Source organism: Vipera berus, assembly GCF_964194415.1.
Source record: "Vipera berus genome assembly, chromosome: 3".
NCBI lineage: Eukaryota > Metazoa > Chordata > Lepidosauria > Squamata > Viperidae > Vipera > Vipera berus.
This window is the reverse complement of record NC_138204.1, coordinates 60649778-60670411: the sequence shown is the minus strand read 5'-3', so window position 1 is coordinate 60670411 and position 20634 is coordinate 60649778. Positions and strand designations below refer to the sequence as shown.

The 20634-nt window shown below is 38.3% G+C and overlaps 1 protein-coding gene across 1 annotated transcript in view; it reads left to right on the top strand.

The window, feature by feature from the left end:
• TRABD2B (TraB domain containing 2B) overlaps window positions 1-20634 on the top strand; it is a gene marked incomplete at both ends in the record, with an annotated part of 242464 nt that overhangs the window by 179765 nt on the left and 42065 nt on the right. The window contains one exon of the mRNA XM_081322461.1: window positions 10872-11046. Coding sequence (XP_081178587.1) covers window positions 10872-11046 — 175 coding nt within the window. The remainder of the gene's footprint in view (window positions 1-10871; window positions 11047-20634) is intronic.

The window sequence follows — 20634 nt, the reverse complement described above, 5'->3', positions numbered from 1 at the left end:
AGTAGTACTTCCTTCAACTTTAAAAGTTGAAAAAAGAAAGTAAAAATTTTAAGAGGTCATTAAATGCAGTAATCTCCAGCCTCCATGCTACTTGAGAATTAAGGAAGATGCCATGCTTATTTATTGATCAACTCTGACTGCAAGATTTACATGCTGCTCCCATCCAAATACTTTGAATGATTCATATTATGGGGCACCTCATTTCTGAATGTTGTGATAGAGCATCAAAACCTATCTGCACAAAATCTTGCAGCAGGCTGTGTAAAGTTATACTGACTCTAAATCCCTTTAAGGAAAAAGATAGCTTGTTTCTTTGACTTTCTCAGAGAACATTTGTGTTTATGCTCCTTGGCAATAAATTTCAGTCTTGTTTCTATGTATCCCTTTTGAATATGTTATCAGAACATCCTGCTTTCAGATCTGTCCTTAAAGATTTAGGACCCTTGATAAGTCTTAATTGCACCATTAATTTGCTTCTGGTCTAACACTGGATAAAAAAACATAGTTGAATGTCTGGACAGTTTCCAAATCTGTGGAATGTTCTAGTTACAATAAATATGAACCATATAGCCCAAGACCATTAGATACAGTATTGAATAATGAGCAAAAGTGTCATTTATTTAAGGAATGGCATACTTATGTGCCATGAGCTTTTTTTTTAAAAAAAAAAGTATGCATAGTCCATGTTTAGCGTATTAGGCCAATAAAGTTTAAACCTTAAGTTTAAACTTTATATTGCTAGAGAGTCAGTATGAATTTTAATCATTAAAGAGAAACAAAGCCATTATCCAAATAAAGCTATATGAAATAGTTGGAACCAGGAAAAGATTTTAGTCCCCTAAGCCAGAGGTTCCCAACCTATGATCCATGGCCCACTACCAGACCGTAGCCTAGTGACCACAGGACAGGGTGGCCAGTGCACGCAGATGTGTACATGCAGTCAGCCCCACTCGCGCTAGCACCTGCGGGCCCATTTGCGCATGTGCACAAGGTGAACAGCAGCAGTGGCTAGCGCCTCTGTGCATATGCAAATGGGGCCACATGTGCAGCCTGTTTGCACATATGGGCGGCGCTAGCAGAGGATTTGGCTAGTGCCTGCACACATGCACAAATGGGGCCACCAGCTGCTCCCTTTCCCTCCGGGCCGCCACATGAAAAGGTTGGTGACCTCTGCCCTAAGCTACTGAAATAATAAGACTACTGAATTCTAACCTAGGCCTATGCTCATTATGCTAATTTTCTAATGACAACTTCGGACACTTTTTGTGTTTGTGTGTGAATTCTGGTAACTTGAACTCAGTGTATCAATACAAAGGCTGTTTTACTTGTAAATAAAGCAAATCTCTTAAGTGCTATAGAAAGTTAAAATATGTGTACACACACACACACATATATATATATATGTATGTATGTATATATATATATATATATATATATATATATATATATATATATATATATATATATATATATATATATATATATATATACATACAGTATTCAGTATTCAGTATTCTCCACTGTCACACAAATTCATGTTGATTGAAAACAATATCCTGATATTGAGATAATATCTGTAATATAGATCTTGACTTAGATAGGATATAGACAGGGCTTTTTTTCTCATAGAACGCTCAGAACGGAGTTCCGGCACCTTCTTTGGATAGAACCTTGTAGGGTAGGCAAGGCGGGTTGTATGACATGTGTGAGTTCCAGCACCTTTTTCTTTTACAAAAAAAGTACTGGATATAGAGATATGTTTCCAGAAGGTTCCTGGTTTATCGATCTTAGGTTGTATAGCCTGTACCCTAACCTTTACACTCAGTGGGCTATTAATTAATAGAGGCCCAACCAACATAGGAAACCTAAGTGCTAGAATAAATTAAGCCTTAGATAACACCTGCACAAAGGAACACTCACCCACCAAACTGTCAGCATTAAATACCCACATAATATTATTCAAATTAAATACATTAACAATTTTGCTCTAAGATGTTATTCACTGGTGAAATTTTACACCTTACTGTACAAATTAACTATTTAGGTTTTTTTCTGTGATCAACATTATATGAGCTAATCTACCAAAATTAGTTTTAGAGATAGAATTGCAGGAACCTTTTGTGAATGAGAAGAAACAGACAGAGATTTGAACTTTTTCATTGATTTAAAATACTTGCAAGTCTTCAAAAATCACAGCTTTCTTTTCTCAAAGTTTAAACTTGTTTTGAAAGTTCTACTCTAGATAGGCTATTAGGAAACCATGGGTACAAGAACTTTCTACTCTTTCAGATAGTACACCACTTGTGGCCCTTCTTGAAATAAGAGATCTGACTTAATAATGACAGATGTCTTTATCACTTCTAGGGTTGACTACTACAATATACTTTATCTGGCCTGCGAAGACCATACTGCATTAGAATGTGACAGCCTGTTTATTGGCAGTTGAGAACCAACATAATTGTATAATGCTGGTTTTGTGGGTACCATTGACTTCCAGTAGAATTCTGAGTACAATTCAAAATCCTAATTTTAATCTGTAAGTGCTGATTTGAACCTACAAGATCTTCATGTCTTTGCATCCACCTATCTTCAGGATTATTTATTCATTCTAGTTGGGATGTTAATTCCCTGCCCTATGTATGAAGGTGGAACAGGAGAATGCAGAATGTGGCTCTGATATTGTGATGGCCTTCAGGAAGGAAGAGATTTTTCATAGAGCTTTGAATACCTAAGATAATTGTTGGTTTATAGATGCTGTGATAGTTTTTTTATAGTTTACTATTTTTAAGTATTTATTGTTTTAGGGGTTTATGACGTACTATAAACTGCTTGGATTCGTGGAATCAGTGATATATGTATATAATAAAGAAATTTTAAAAGATAAAGAAAAATACCTATAATGTGAATTATAAACTAGAATGGTTTTCTTGACCCTGCCCAGTCTGATTTATGATCCTGGTCACCCCAAAAAAATTAAATGAGGACCCCCTATCAAAATATTTCTTATAGTATAACCCGGGAAATTAAACTGTAGTTAATCAAGTCACCAATTAATATATTGTGTGAATATGGATGAAGTATGTGAATAGCAATAATAATAGCATTTAGACTTATGTAGTGCTTTAAAGAATTTTCTGAGCAGTTTACAATGCTCAGGCATTATTTGCATGACGCCTCAAACAATCTGGGTCCTCATTTCATCAACCTTTGAAGGCTGGAAGGCTGGATAAACTTTGAGCCCTGTCAGCATCGAACTCCATGTATGTTGCAATGTTGCAACTTAAGCATTGCACCACTAGGGCTCCTGGCTCCTGAATATAAGTCAGACAATCCTGTTTGGATGTTTTAAGGGTATTCCAATGTACCTTCAGTTATGTCCATGCGTTCATGATATGCTGTTGTACATATATCTATTTCATCTGTCTGTCTGTCTGTCTGTCTGTCTGTCTGTCTGTCTGTCTATCTATCTATCTATCTATCTATCTATCTATCTATCTATCTATCTATCCAGTGGCGTAGCGTGGGGGGTGCAGGGGGGGCCGGCCGCACCGGGCGCAACATCTGGGGGGGCGCCCATTAAGCTCGCCAGAGGGGGACGATTCTGCTTCACTGAGGGTCGGAGGAGCGAGCGAGTGGGCAGAGCATAGAAAGCAACCGCATTTGCTGCGCCCAGCCAGAGCGGGATCCCGTCCTCTCGCGGCTGCGGATTGCCTCCTTTCTCGGGTGGGGGTGGGGAGGCTTGGCGGCGTCTCGCCTCCCTCTCTTTCTCCCGCCGCGGCTCTCCTCCGCTTGGCTCTCAACCTGCAAGCCCGGCCCCCCCGACCCAGCTCCCGCCCCCATCTCCTTTCCCGGAGGTAAAGGTAAAGATGAGATCCCCCCATCTCTCTTAGATTCAGAAGACCCGGTTGCTGAAGTCGTGAACTCGCCGGGTCGCGCCCGTCTTCACGGGGCCTGAATGAAGGCGTCGGTGTTAAATCTAAATAACCAATCCATCACCCTCCATTTAAGCAAGAGGAACGGATAGGCGGTTCTCAAAATCACTCGGCGGCTGCCCCTGATCTTGAACTTCCTCTTAACCAAGACAAACGGGAGCTCCCAGGTTGAGAATTTGGAGGAGCTTCCCCTCGGCCGTGGAAGTTCACTTTTGAGACAGCCGCTATCTTTGGGCAATTGGTTTCACTGGGTTTCTATTGTGGGGTAAGGAGGGGGAGGGGGGCAATGTACCTTGTCCGGAAGGTATTGAGGAGAGGAGGAAGGTGACTGGAGAGGGACGGAAGTCCAGGTAGCGCCAAGTTCCTGAAATCTCTGCCAGAAAAGGAAGGAAGAGAACGGCGCTTGTCCTAGTCCTAGTTGGGAAGAGGAATCTGCCTGAAATTGACTAGTCAACGGGACTTCAGAGTTTTCCCTTTGGGGGGTAGGTCCGAGAAATTGACAAGACCCACTCTCGAATCCGTGTTGAATTTAATAAGGTCACTTTATAGTCCAATCCCCTCCGTGCTGAGAAGTAGCCGAAGCAAGTTCCGTGAGATTCATTCCCAGGTAAGCAGAGACTTCCCAGTACGTTCGACTACAGCATCCCTCATCCTTGATTGACCCTGGACGAATTGGTGATGACTGGGACTTGAAATCCAGGACATCGAGCGAGCCCGGGTTGGGAGGGGAAAGGGGGAGGAAGGGGGTAGCCTGGACTGTGGGTCTGCAGGAGGCAACAATCTGGAATATGGACAATTTGGAATAACCTTGGGAAGCTGAGGCATTGTAAGTTGGAAGTCATTGTTTGTTGCCTAACATGTTGGGTCACCCCACACCACATGCTAAGCCATAAACCGTGGTTGGTATCCAGGGTTTAGGACAAGATGGAGAAAACTAGCCAATTGTGGGATCATAAATCTTGATGAAGCCCATCATCGCTCCATGTGATGTATGCACTCAATCTACAAACGTAGTCCAAGCCTATTCACATCTGTTGTAAGGTCATTCTCTCGTGGGGTTTATCTTGACATCCACTAAGAGTGGAACAAACATGCCCCATTAACCATTTTCAACGCCATGTCCTCTCTTTGTCTCATCCTAAATCACAGCTGAGGCACCTTAAAGTTGCCTTGTTTCAGTTTTAAACTAGCATTTTCCCTCTTCTCCAGAGACCCTTTTTTGCCTTGAACCTAACTCAAGGGTAGGCAACCTTGGCTCTTTTATGACTCATGGACTTCAACTCCCAGAATTCCTGAGCTAGTGGAAGAGACTCGAGTGCTAAAATCCACGGGTTAGGGGGCGCAAATTACTTGCCTTGCCCCGGGTGCTGACAACCCACGCTACGCCACTGGCAAAAAATGGCAATAGATAGAAAAATAATAGCGAAAATAGATTAATGTTGCTCTAATTTTCCAATTTGTAACCCCCTTTCTTCTAAATCAGAAATCTGCATAACATGCAGCTCTCTGTTTTTGAATGACTATCAAAGACACAAACAAAATCCTTTTGATTTCTTATAAGAACTATATGTTTCATGTAAGTCAACAACTACCAAGGATTGCATAATTTGCATAAATTAGAAAATTGAATGAACATCTGGAGGCAAGAATGATGTACAATTTTGCTTGACGAATGGAATTTAATCTTGGTTGGAGCCCTACGTCTCCGTGTTCTCCCTTCTCTGCACACTGAGCTTTGCACTGTAACATGGCAGAAAAATTGATGAATTTAACTGGGTCAATTACTGCATTGACTAGGCCTAATTTTCACTGAAATAGCAATAGCATAGCATTTAGGTTTAGATAACATCCATAGTGCTTTAAGCACTCTCTGGGCAGTTTACAATGTCAGCATATTGCCCTCAGCAATCTGGGTCCTCATTTTTACCAACCTCAGCAAGATGGAAGGCTGAGTCAGCTAGAGTCCCATCAGGACCAAACTCCTGAGATAATCTGCAGTCATATAAATATAGTGTGGACAAAGTGACCTAGCTTATTATTATATTCATTCTTATCCTATTAAAATGTATCCCAGAGAACTATAAAGATGTTGCTACCAAAATCAGGCTGTTGTTCTTGCTTGCTGAGCAAGCTGTAATCTTTTACTATATTTCCAACCCTACACCTATTCTGTTTTTTTCTTGGCTATGTTTAAGAAGAAATGTAAAAGAATTCCTGATGTTCAGCTTTTCCCCCAGAAAATACCTGCGAGATTCATTTCTGTATCACTCATCTGCCAAGAACCCTGAGGCTTTTCTCAGGAGCTGATAGCACCAGTTTCCCGGAATGGCTCTCATCATTTCTGCTTTCTCTCAGATGTTAAGTGGTACCAGATTATTAGAGGGAGAGCTATCCCAACAGTTCTTTGGGAACAACTCATAGTCCCTTCAAGGGCTGAAGTCACAAAGTTCTTGATGAAGAATTCATTTGCCCTGCTTAAAGTGAATTTTTGCCTCCTGCAGGACCTATGCTGTTTTTAAAGAGGAATTTCTATTGGTGTTGCTGATAGATTTTGTATGGTACTAGTTAAAAATGTGAGACGAGCAAGTATTTCTACTAGCTTAGCAAATCCCTTGAATCAATTGAATTCTCTGTGCTGTGCCTAAGCATTTTTTGCATGAAATGAAAAGAAAGTTTGTTTTCATGAGTATCTTTGAAATGCATGTTTAAAAAAGGAACTTCTCTATCTGAATATGTGAAGCTTTCTTAAATCCCTATGATTTAAGAAGCAATTTCTGATAAATCAACAAGGAGCGGTTGCTTGTTTTGAACGAAGCATGGTGAATGTCAAAGTGTAGAAAGGAACATAAATACAAAGAGAGAAGTGCTGATGATTAATGGACTCAGCAACAGGATTTGCTCTGTGGTTACATTACTTTGCAAAACATGCATGCTTGGGTCATTTATCTCTCTTGTCCCAGAACAAGAGAGAACAGTTGCAGTGAGGATTAAGGTCCTTAGAAATGTAGTAATTTAGAATATCTTAGAAAGAGGTGTTGTAACTAAAATGACAATGTTGTCGTTGTTATTATTATTATGATGTCTTGTAAATAACTACAAAAAACTATTATTAAATGTATGTTTAAACTGTACTTAATTTTGGTCATGTATAGATATATTCCTGTTAGAATAACAATGTGTCAGGTCCATCATCACACTCTGGTGTCCTGCCATCATGCTGAGGGGGAAGCGGGGATAGCATGCTTGGGAATGTTCCACTTCTGCTCTTCACTTGGGAATTAGTGAGAGGGATTGTCTTCGGAGACAGGATGGACTCCTTCCCAACCAGTTTTCATCAGGTTCCAAGGCCATTGTGCCTTGAGTGTGAATTGTTATCTGCCTAGCACCTCAGCATTCTCAAAACATCTTGACATCCCATGGACTGGTCAGAGGAGTTGGGATTGGGAAACCAAAAGTATTTAGAAATAAAAAGAATACCCTCCCATTTTTTTTAAAAAATGATTTGTCTGATGGTTAATAAAATTAGGCCAGTTTAAAGAAACTTTACCTTTGATGCTTCCCATATGGAAAGAAACGGGGAAATGAGTTTACAGTAGGGGTTTAGTGTTTATTATAGGGAAAATTTACTGTATATTATGTAATTAGTATAATATAAATATGCTGCCTTAAAGAGAATGAAACTATTTTGTATTTATGTTTTGCAGTAAAAGTGGTAGCAATATCGCTGTAATTGGAAATTGATCATATCTTGTCATTACCATTAACTCAGGGGCGGGGTGGGGGGAATCCAGAATTGATAAGTTGGTGTATTTTAACTGCATTACTAAGACAACAAAGTATTGCAAAATAGTCACTTATCAGTTAGTTTCTATTAGGGGAGTTGGTTTTTCATTTACTAGTTTGAGAAACAACTTCATTCAGAGGATGTCTGATTTTATTTGGCAGCTAAATCTAAATTTTAATTCAAGGTTCATGGCTTAAATTTAAAATCATAAAATAGTCTTTTTCCCTGATCAATTTTCCAGATATCATAGCTTTTATCAGAAGATGACTGTTGTGCTTCAAACAAATAAGTGCATGTATTTTGATTGTAACTACGTGGTACCTCAGCTTTCATCATTAATTGGTTTTGGAAGGTGCTACAAGTATTAAAAATGAGTACCAAACAAATCATGTGACTAACATGTGACCCATTGTTTCAGCTGGAAAGGGTAGATTCATGGGGCAACCAACACCAACAAATTCTAGCTTGCACATCACATATCAAACAAACGACTACTGGGACTCAATTTTCATGTCAAACTATGTTGTACCAAATCTGATGACTTTCAAAACAGTTGAGTACTGAGGTACCACTGTATTTATCAAGGTTCCCTTCTTTTTATGTTTTGAGGCAATCAAGATTTCAGATTCCAGTAAGCAGAAGTCTACAACGAAATAATTGTAATGGCAACTAAAATCACAACTAAATGGCAATTAAAATGTCTGCCTTAAAACAATGAGAACAAGGAGCACAATATACAATTCAATCTCTGCTTCTCTCTGCTATTGATCTTAGAGTAAGACATTTACCGGTAATTTATGCCATCTCCATGCAAAAGGAAAATGAAACAAGTTGCTTGACCCCCCCCCCCCAAAAAAAAATCCCAGTCAATTTATTTATATTGTGTGCACTGTCTTATGTGCAAAAAAAACCCTCCCGCAACTTCCAACCCACGAAAAACTGAATAGTGAAGGAAAGCTGCAAAGTTGGCAAGCCACCTTTCACCTTGAAAGAAGTAAAATTCAGGAGCCAATAGATGCATCAAAGCAACAGGTCTTGCAAAAGAGAAATCCCCACAACCACAGTATTTGGAAGCAAAGAATAGATTTACTGTGGTTTTAAACACATTGCAATTTCAAAATAAATCGGCTCAGCTCTGAAACACAGCAGATATCATTGGATCACAAAGGTCCTAAACTGGTTTTGAATTGGTACAGAATGTAGGCCTTAAGCCTAGAGAAAAACCACAAAAGGCTATTTTCATGAAAACTTTGGTGGTTCCAGCAAGATTTTAAAAATTCCAGCTTTAATCAGATAGCACCATTGTTTCCTCCTTGCTCCAAATGTCCACGTGCCTCTGGATGTGCTTCTGAAGTAATTAGGCAGGGGTGCTGAATAAACCTGAGGAGAAATTTCTCAAGGGCTACCAAGTGCAAGCATATTATAAGAGCTAAATTCCAATCAAAGATTGGCAGGAGAAGTGTCCTAGAACTTTGTGCAGTGATGTACTCATTACAGGTTAAAACTTTTATGTTGTTTTGTGGAGTAGGTCCAGACCTCCATTCTCTACTTGTCTAAACTGAATCTATAAGACCTACAGTAAATGTAATCCTTCGGGGATCTTGGGGAGATTATTTTAATGAATTGGAGCTTCCATACACTTTCACTTAACTCTCCTTCAACGTGTCTCCTTTGCTTTTTCTTCTTTCTTGTCTTTGATGCCATTTTTCCCCTGCCAAATGCTGCTTAACAGCAGGAAATGAACCTCCACAGACTCCAACCCCCCCACCCTGAAGTCTAATACCTCTTTTTAGTCTTCTTTCTCTGCTTTGCCATAATTCACAATTCTTTTCCACCCATCCCTTTTTTTGCCTAGTATTTCTCAAGGAAACTGAACTCCCTGTTATTAATAGTCCCAGGAGTCTAAAATAAACAGGAATTACAGACCAAACGTCATTTAAACCTTCCACCCAACCATTTATTGCATTAAGCCTTAATTCTGGTATACTTTTTTGTGTTTATATTGTGTACTAATAGTGGGTTTTTTGCACTTAATTTAATTTCTATTTACTTTCTATCTTGTGTTTTTAATTGGGCTTCTAGTCTCATTGATTAAATCTAGACTTTGTGGTACTTTTAGTTATTTACAAAGAAACAGCTTTAATGGTTAGAGTGTGCTTTATCCATGTCAATAAAACGTTTTTAGGAGCTTGTTATATATGTTATAACTCAGTTTAATTCCCAATTCCCTTCCCCATTTCTTCCAAATTACCAGTATACAGATTTGGTCATTATTTAAAGGTCTGGTCCTGGCTGATCTTGAAAACTAAATAGGATCAGCCCAGGTTGGTGGTTGGATGAGTGTTCTGGGAATATCAAAGCTGTTGGCTAAGCTAAGTAATAAAGAAAACATCCTGAAGTAATGTAAAGCTGTCAAGAAAAGTGCATGAGTGCAGTTATCAGGAGTCAAGTTTGACTCAAGGGCATCTTTACTTTTAGTAGATATCTATTAAGAGGTGAAGGGACGTGGTGGCTCAGTGGGTTAGGACACTGAGCTTGTCAATCAGAAGGTTGGCAGTTTGGCGGGTCGAATCCCGAGTGCCGCGTAGCAGAGTGAGTGCCTGTTACTCGTCCCAGCTTCTGCCAACCTAGCAGTTCGAAAGCACGTAAAAATGCAAGTAGAAAAATAGGGACCACTACGGTGGGAAGGTAACAGCGTTCTGTGCGCCTTTGGCGTCTAGTCATGCCGGCCACATGACTACAGAGACGTCCTCGGACAAGCGCTGGCTCTTTGGCTTTGAAACGGAGATGAGCACCGGCCCCTAGAGTTGGAAACGACTAGCACACATGTGCAGGGGAACCTTTACCTGTATTAAGAGGTGGACTACTCTAACTTTTGAGGCATATTCCTGACCATATATAATAACAGTGAAGCAATATTATAAAGCATCCCATAATTAGAAAATAGTCTGGAGGCAAACTTAACTAAATTAAATTAACCCAAATTAGAAAAATTGTCTGGAGAAAGCTGCACACTTTTTTTGGTTAGATGTTGGAAAGACTGGAAACTACCAGAGGTAATCCCACTACTGACCTTCTAATGGTTTTCCTCCAACTCACCAACTTCTCCTTTGCATTTTTTTCTTATTGAGAGTTATTCCTGTTTTTCATTCCAGCTCCCTAATTTCATCAACACAACGCTTCCTCCACATGAGCAGGTTACAGCTCAAGAGATTGACAGGTATTTCCGACAGGAACTGATCTACAAGAGGAATGAAAGAATGGGGAAAAGAGTAATGGCTCTCTTAAGAGAGAACACTGACAAGAGCTTCTTCTTTGCATTTGGAGCAGGTAGGACCTGAATATGTTTTCTGTTGATTACAACATGGGATGGGATAATTAATTTCATTTTCTGATGTAGTTTAACTTTGCTCTTTCTTTCCCATATCTTTATTCTTCCCTACCATTTACTCTATCCTGAAAACATCTCAGTCCCAAATTTTTCAAGACTGGACAATGGTAACAATGGGATTGGGGATTTAAAAAGGAGACATGGTTCTTCTAATCTTTTTTCCTTTGGTGGTTTGGTGTACTAAAGTAGTCAGATCAACAGCACAGTTCTTTTTAGTGTAAAACTTGGACTGAGTATTTGTATGTGACAGGTAAGAATTGAGGGTTTTATCATGCTCCCCTGAATTTAGTTGCTATTATTATTAACTCTTTTGATTATCCACAGTTTTAGTTAAGTTTTTATTTGTTTCAAATTTAGATTGGATGAACACTTGTGAAATATTAGCTCATTTTCTTGCATAATATTAAACATGAAGAGATAGATTAGTCACCATCTCTCTGCCTTCATCAAGAGATAATGAGTCTGGCCTGTTAATGAATCAAGATTGTTAAGTTCTTGAATAATTAATGACTGCATGTATAACAAAACTGTACAGAGGTTACAAATACTTAAAAAAGCAACTCCTGATAAACATTTAGCTAAGACTCTAGGACACTACTTCATATTTTTAAAAATGAAAGATACACACATGGAGGCAAATTTAGGCAGTTGTTTCTTATATATAACATAGAGATATTGCAAAAAATTATACTCTGTGTGTCATGGAGGTTTACTCTATGGTGATGTGATGGAATGTAGTGAGGACCTGGATGCCCAGGAGGGAGGGTACATTCTAGAGGAGTAAGAGGCAACTTAGCCCAGATATTATGTATAGGAGAAAGAGGATGAAGACAGCCCCTCCCTAATAGTTGACAAAATATAGAAGGTAGTCCTCAACTTACAAACACAACTGAGCCCAAATTTCATGTTTCTAAGTAAGCAATTTGTTAAGTGAATTTTGCCCCATTTTAGGATCTTTCTTGCTACAGTTGTTAAGTGAATCACTGCAGTTGCTAAGTTGGTAACACATTTGTTAAGTGTATCTGGCTCCCCCATTGATTTTGCTTGGCAAAAGGTTGCAAAAGGTGATCACATGACCTTGGGGCACAAAAACAGTCATAAGTATGAGCCAGTTGCCAAGCATCTGAATTTTGATCACATGATCCTGTGGATGCTACAAAGGTTGTAAGTGTGAAAAGTGATCATAAGTCCCTTTTTTCAGTACCATTGTAGACTATGAATGGTCACTAAATTAGCTGCTGTAAGTTGAGGACTACCTGTATTGTAGCTACAGATAGTAGAAATTTCAGTATGGCAAGATTTTGTCTACAATAAAGAATTCAACTCATAAATGCTACGTGTCATATTAGGTTTGGGGCTTAATAGGTTGTTTGTGTAGTCAATAATATCACTTCCAAACATCTTTTTTAAATTCCCACTGTTCCCCATCTGTAATCAGGAAACGTTTCTTTATAATAATAAACTAATAATTCTAAAGAATATCTTTAAATGATATTACTAATATTTGACTTTTGGTCAACGCAATTACCTGGCTTGACACAGAGTCTGTAAGATTATTGTGTTCTACTTCAGCAGTGAGGCAGCACTGCTGACACAATGGATTACAGTGCTGAATCATAAATTGGGTGAGGCCTACGTTCAAGCAAACAAAACAAAAAGCTGGCCTACCATTGGCAAGAAATAGAGAAAGCATTTGACAAGCAGCTAATTTTCCTTTCATATAGGCAATGTGTGCTTCTCTTAGAAAGAATTAGCCATTAGTTGTAACGGTGTTTGTTGAAAAACAGAATACTGCCTGCCCGAGAAGTAATTTCCTGCAGACTTACAAAGCACCATCTCATAAAAAGTATCCCATTAGCTTAAAGTGGAATCAGATTTAAGTCTAGCAGTATGTCCTCTGCTAACTTTGTTGTTGCTGAGCAGGGATTTGGAATGCCATACTAGAACAGGATCCAAAATTTCACAGCTGGCAACTGCATTTCTACTGAAGTCAAGCAAAATGAACAATCTCAAATTTAGAATATTGACAGAAAATTGGACCAAAACTAAACTGTTCAGAAACTTTATTTAAGGAGACCTTACAATGAACTCCAACTAACATTCGTTTTTATGGAGTGCAGTAATCAGCAGGAGCAGTAAGATAGAGAACATTTTGAAACAACTTCTACATTGCACGTGGAATGCAAGCTAGTCCACAGTATGTATTCTGGCCTCACTCCAATCCTAGAGTTTCCATTTTATTGTTCACCTCTCATAACATAGCATCTTTCTACCATAGGTACAAACCTACTTCATTTATATCCACCTAGAGTATCAGGTTTCTATGAACGGCTCTACCCTGGGAGAATGAGATGATCACAAACACTTGCAGTGAGTCTCCCTCCTCCCTCCCAAACTGAAAACAGATGCTGTTTATTGAGCAGCATCATTTCAATAAAGTGTGGAAAAGAAATCTGTGCAAAAAGTTTGTTCTCCTTTGGTCACAGCTAATGTAAGCCATGCAGCAAAGAAAACAAATGGTAATTCTATCATCTCTTTATTGCCAGGATATAGCATAAAAGACAAAAGAGGCCCCAGTAGTAACAGAGCCATTGATTTATTGGTCAAATAGGCCAACTATTGTCTATCACCGCAGATGTTTCATTCTTTGGTTAAAGACACAACAGCAATAATGTCATCACATTAATCAGATAGTGAGTAAAGTATTTAAAAATTAACAGTTTTCAGAATGGGAGATCAATGAGTGGCTCATAAATCTTTAAAAGACCTAAAAGAACAATAGCAATAGCACTTGGACTTACGTACTTCCCCATATTACATTCTGTGTTCAGTTTACAAAGTCGTCATATTGCCCCCAACAATCTGGGTCCTCATTTTAACGACCTCAGAAGGATGGAAGGCTGAGTCAACCCTGAGCTGGTGAGGATCAAACTCCTGGCAGTGAGCAGAGTCAAACTGCAATACTGCATTCTAACTACTGTGCCACCACAGCTCTTGTACCAAAGTAGAATTATTGTTTCTGATTTGTTTGGGTATGTTACTGGACTTTAAAAAGAAAAATTTCCCTCTACAGTATTGTGTATATAGGCACTGAGGAAGAATTCAATTATCAGGACAAATATTTCTAAAGTTCAAGGTTTTTTAAAAAAAAATAAAGCACCAATGCCATTTCTCACAAATATCTGTATTACTTGTTTTAATTCTTCTCCTGAAGTTTACTACTATTATATATTTTACATACAAACCGTAGACAGTATTAAAAGAATAATGGTGGGTTCCAATATGTCATTCTATGAAGTTACATGCAATTTCTTTACATCTGTTTATCTATTCATTTATTTGAATCCCACCTTTATTGTTTTTACAAATAACTCAAGGCAGTGAACATATCCAAATACCTTCCTCCTCCTATTTCCCCCACACCAACCCTGTGAAGTGAATAGGGCTGAAAGAGAGGGACTGGGCCAAGGTCACCCAACTGGCTTTCATGGCTAAGGCAGGATTACAACTCAGTTTCTAGCTTTCTAGCCTGGTGCCTTAACCATTGGTTTGAACTGTCTTCCTCTCTTTGACCTCTCAGTTCCCAATTGGAAGAAAGGGAATTAGAAGGTACTACTTGTGGGACAAATTAAAGTCTACTTTAGATTCAAGGTGCTGGTAATGGTCTTTAAAGCCCTACATGGCATGGGTCCGGCGTACCTTAGGGATCACCTGCTGCCGGCATCAACTTCCCTCCGCCCTGTGCGCTCCCACAGAGAGGGCCTCCTCAGGGTGCCACCAATCAGAGAATGTCGTCTGGTGACCCCCAGGGGGAGGTCCTTCTCTGTGGGCGCGCCGGATTTGTGGAACCGTTTGCCGGTTGAGCTCCGGATAGCGCCCGACCTTCGCTCCTTCCGACGCGATCTGAAGACCTACTTGTTCGAACAAGCCGGCCTGGCCTGATGGGTGATGGGTTTGGATTTTAATATTGTTTTAGTGTATTTTAACTTATTGTTGTTAGTTCTGGGCACCTTGTTTAATCTTTTTTAATATTTGTATCCTTGTATTTTTATATGTTTGCCCTGTTCACCGCCCTGAGTCCTTCGGGAGAAGGGCGGTATACAAATCAAATTATTATTATTATTATTATTATTATTATTATTATTATTATTATTATTATTATTATTATTATTATTATTATTATTATTATTATTATTATTACTTTTAAAGAAGAAATGTGTTAACAGTCACACTGTAAAGCTTCTTTAAAAATAAGAAAGTATAGTTATGCAGCAGAGATAAAAGAATGCTCCATTTTAAATGAGTATTTGTAATCATAACTAGGAGTGTGCTGGATCTTCATTAAAGTTGTATAAGAGATTAGGAAACACATTTCCATTAATGGAAAACCCTGGTCTTGAGGATAAAGAAAATACGGCTGCAAAGAGTTAAGAACATCCAAATGTCTGAATTGTTTGTTTTAGTCAGACAGGCATGGAAAATTCAACCATAAAATTTAAAACAAACAACATCCACAGTCATATTTCTCTTGATATATGTTTTATATGCAAACTTCTAAAGATATATCTGCTTGCACTAATTAAGATTTTATTAGCATTGGTTTATCTAAATAACTTCCAAATCAAATTAGCTAACTGACTCATTCAGAACTGTCAGCTGCTTGTAGGGCAAATGGTAGCATAAAACTTGATCATTCTATTAGAAATGTCTTTAAAAATACATAATATATTCTGCAGCCATGTTCAATATAATGGATGTTTCAGCCCTCCCAGATAAACCAGACAGGAAACATGACCAGATGAGCTCATTCTATTTTATTGTCAGACTACATTAATAGAATCTTGCACATCTGAAAATACAAATCTCCCACTGGCACATTTAACACTCTGGTACATTAGGGCGGATCCTTCTTAAATTTCTTTCTTTGTGTCAGAGGCCAGGTAAATCAGGAGATCCAGACAGTTCAATTGGGTGTAAACAATTATTGTAAACTTGAGCTCTCTACAGGAATCTGAATTATGAGCGGCCAAGGGAAATTAGCAGGAGATAAGAATAGAAGGAATTCAAGGACTTAGATCTCTTGTGGGCACGAAGGGACTCATGACTGATGATATCTTTGACCCCTCCCTCGGGCTCAGCCTAGTCATCTCCTACACTTTGTCTGTTAAGCATTTGCTGGTTCCTTTCCCTTTTTTCTGATTCTCTACAAAGCATCTCTTCCCCTCGAGGCACCCACATAGTATTATAGGGTATAATAAAGGTGAAATGAATATTTCTGAAAAGGGACAGCATGGAAGCACTTGACCCCCTCTGTGTATATGGAGAGATTTTCAGATAATGCAAGATAATGTTCCAATTGAAACCCAATTTTTGTTACATTTTGAACAATTTTTCTAAACTTTACTATGGCACCTATCATCTTGGTTTTTTTCCAAATGCTTCTATGCCCCAAAGCCATGTATTACATGAGTGGAGTTCTACACTGTTATTACAGCTGAACTCAGATTTCATTTAAGGAAAACCTATAACACTGCATTCCAAGCCTAAACTCCAAAATCTGCATCGAAGTATACCACATTCTCATGCTCATATAAACTGGAAAGATATAAGAAATCTCAAAAAGAATGAGTCAGAGTCTGGAAATCATACTGTATGGCAACAAATATGTGATTGGATTCTGTAGTAGAAGATTAATCTGGGCTACATTAGTAGTAAAGGAAATCATATGCTAATGTCTTGGATGTTCAACCAATTGGAAAATGATCTGCAACTCAGTTATGTCAGACAGGGAAGATTATTTCAACTTATTGGGTTCAATTACATGGACATTACAATATTTTAATAAATGATTTATGGAGATACACTGTTGATAAATAAGTGGAATCGGCCAGAGAAGTAAAGAATGGCCCTTCCATCATAGCTGTACATTCTATACTGAAAATATTTGATTAATTATTTGATTAATTTCTCTATTCACTACAGTAGATTTACCTTCCTACACTCGTTCACTCCTCTATATTCATTTTATAATTCAACTAAACCAATATATACTGTACCTTTCTGTCATCATGTAGTGAATCCCTATAAATATGGTATAAATATGTAGCTTTACTTTAACAGTGAATCTTTTTCTTCAAGTTTGAAAGTACAGAAAATATGGTTGTAAATTGTAGTGGATAGGGAATAGAACTTTAGAATTATCCTTTCAATCAATTTATGTGTCTACTAATTCTACCAAGAAACCTTTCCAGATGTTATAGCAATGGCATGAATGTTAGGTATGAGGGTTTAAATGTGTTCTCATCTCATCTATGTGTTTCATATACCTGTGGAATTAGCAAATTTTCCATTTGTCTCCTTTTAATCAGTGTGGTTCCGCTGATTTTGCAAGATTTCTTATTCACTCTACCAAAAAAATAACTCAGCACAAGAGGAAGCAGGGGTTTTTTATACGTACTTTGGAACTATAGAAAATATATAGGTAGCATGAAACATTCAGTTTAATAAAGTGGGCTGGTTGTAATATCACATATTTGTATTCCATAGTTAAAAGAAGTTAGTTTTGGGGTTGGCAGAATTTGGAATATTCTGGGTCTCTAAGGTCCAGGAAGAACAATAATTCTTCCTGGACATTAAGCTTGATTATCACCCTTTGGGGATTAAATAAATGAATTTGCTTGACACACTTTGAGAAGAGTTGATCTTTGTTGGACACTTTCACTCTTGTGAACCCACATGATTGATAGACAATTCAGTGTACCAAACTTATAAGAACTGAAGTGAGCAAAGAGTTTCCCAGCTGCCTTTTCCAGCTGAGAAATAGCCAAACAGCCAGGGCATACATGTCATTAAAAAGAGTTAATATTTTGGCAACAAAAAGTATACATATATCATCAGTGTTTAAGAAAAAAATGTCATCTGGCTTATTTCATTTTTATACTCAACTAATTTGCAAGTAACACGTATGATAACATCCAGAATTTGTGCATGCCATTCACTTAGACTTCATTTTTCTTAAAGCAGCTGATTTTCTTGTATTCATTTAAACATTTCCTTTTATTTAAAAAGAAATATCATCGGCACTTCTGGATTTGATGGTTGTATTTATCATCTTTGAAATTCAAGTCTATAGCCAAAATATTAGAGTTGTATTATCATGGAAGGAAATTGTAATTAGTTAAATAATAGGGAGATGGATTCTTAAGGCTAGTGGCCAACTATATGCCACACAAACTTTATTCTGATTTTGGAAGCAGTTAAGAGCTGCTTATCTAATAATCCAAAGAGAGAGTATAGAATTGTGTTGTTGTTTTTCATGCACTTCTTCCTCAGGCTTTCTGAATTCACTCCATTTGTTGAATTGATGAGCTTATGAAAACATTTACTTCACATTTTATACCTCTGAGCCATGCATTTCAGCCGATGCTAAATCAATCTTTCACAAAGGAGATTGGACATACATATCAAGCCTGTTTTAAAGTGGCTTGTTATTTACCCATTTTGTGAGAAAAGTGTTTTGTTTGGTTTTGTTTCTTGATTCCAGATTATTTAATGAATAGATCCAGTGTAAAGATTCTAAACTCTGTCAATTTACACTGTAGAGCAGGGTTCCCCAACCCCCAGTCCGTGGACCAGTACTGGGCCATGGCATGCCAGGAACCAGTCCGTACAAACAAGCAAAGCCCCATCCATGGATGCAGGCAGCATACAAAACCACGCACCATCTGGTTCTTGGAAAAATACTATCTCCGTAGAACTGATCCCTGGTGCCCAAAAGGTTGGGGACCTCTGCTGTAGAGTACCTCTTACTTCCTCCAACCTTCCCCAAAAATTCTGTTGTAATTTTAGAAACAATAGATATTGATAATGCAACAATGTAATGTGCTATTATGAAGACTTGAAGCAACCTTTGATAAATGCAGACACATTTGGACTTGCTAACCCCATTGTTAATATAATTATCCCCTTAATTCTCAATGAGCAAAAGAAATTGAATGATATTAATTTTGCAAGAAGAATTGTGACTCTACCAACTGTGACTCTACTATTCTTATCGAGCTTGCAACTGAATGAACAAATATACGCATAGATAATTCCATCTAATGCATGGGGCTATAAATTAGAATCTTCTCAAGTCAGAAATCAGCGAAGCATTCCTACTTATTTAGGGTTGCTCAGTATGGAATGTTCAAATAATAAAAAACAGATATATACTCCATGATGTTCTGAGACTAACACTGTTCAGATGCATCCTTATGTCGTCATTAATAAACGTAACAAGCCTAGAATGGAAAACCATATTTTTATTTTCTAGTTAAGTACAAACTGGTTTCACCTTTAGAGAATAATTCTTCTTTCATGCATAGACCAACTGATTACAAAGAGATCTTCCTACCAGGCAAGTTTGCCCTACCATAGTTTTTAAGCAGGAAACAATCCAAAAATATTCTTTATTTATTTATTTTATTTTATTTTTCTTCCATTTATATCCCGCCCTTCTCCGAAGACTCAGGGCGGCTTACAAGCTTAGCAGTAGCCTTCATTCTATGTATATGCCTGCTTATTAGGGCTTTCACACACACCCCCAAGCGGCATTATTACAAAGTCAGCTTAATTGCCCCCAACAATCTGGGTCCTCATTTTACCTACCTCGGAAGGATGGAAGGCTGAGTCAACCTTGAGCCTGGTGGGACTCGAACCTGCACTAATTGCAGGCAGCTGGTGTTACTTAAGGAGGCATTAGCCCACTGCTCCACCAAGGCTCTTTCTGACCCCTTGTTTCATTCTCCAGAATATTACCATTTTGTGATGCTGCCTAGAAAGAAAACAATAAAACACAGCTTCGAAGAGTGTTTCTGCTTTCTTGTTTTACAGTTCAGATTCTGAATTTGCTAGCTATTCGTGTGCCTCAGAATTCAAAATGTAGAACATCGTCACCAGAGCTGTTTCTGAAGTCTCTCAATACATGCAATAAAAATGTCTGTGTTTTCTGTCCTGCCTTGTCCCCTGGTCTCTCGAGCTGACAACACTGAGTAGGAAACCTTCCACCTAACATTTCTGTTTTTCTTAAGACTTGCCAATCATGTCATTTGCCTTTGCCCAAAGTTTGTTGTCTTTGCAGATGGTCACAGCGTGAGCTACCAAAAGCTTCAGTGAGCCTGACAAGAGATTCTGTTAACCTAATTCAAGCGTACGACCTGCCATCCGAACAGAGCACAAAGGGACTTTTCACAGACCCGTCGCTACCCCTGATATTTTGTTTCATAGGTTTAAATTAATCTGTATTTATTGCCACTTATCTTACGTGGCTAACAATATCAAGAGTTTAGAGAGTGCTTTTCATGTCACACTGGGTCAATTAAAAGGCTACTTAAAATATTTGCAAAACTTTCCATCCAAAAGTTGGCTACTCTGCCTTGCCTCTCACGAATATGCTTTAAACAAATACTCTCCTTATGAAGAATGACATCTACCTCAATTTGCCCTGCATATCTTTAGAGATCCTTGAATAATTTCTTTTACTTTTG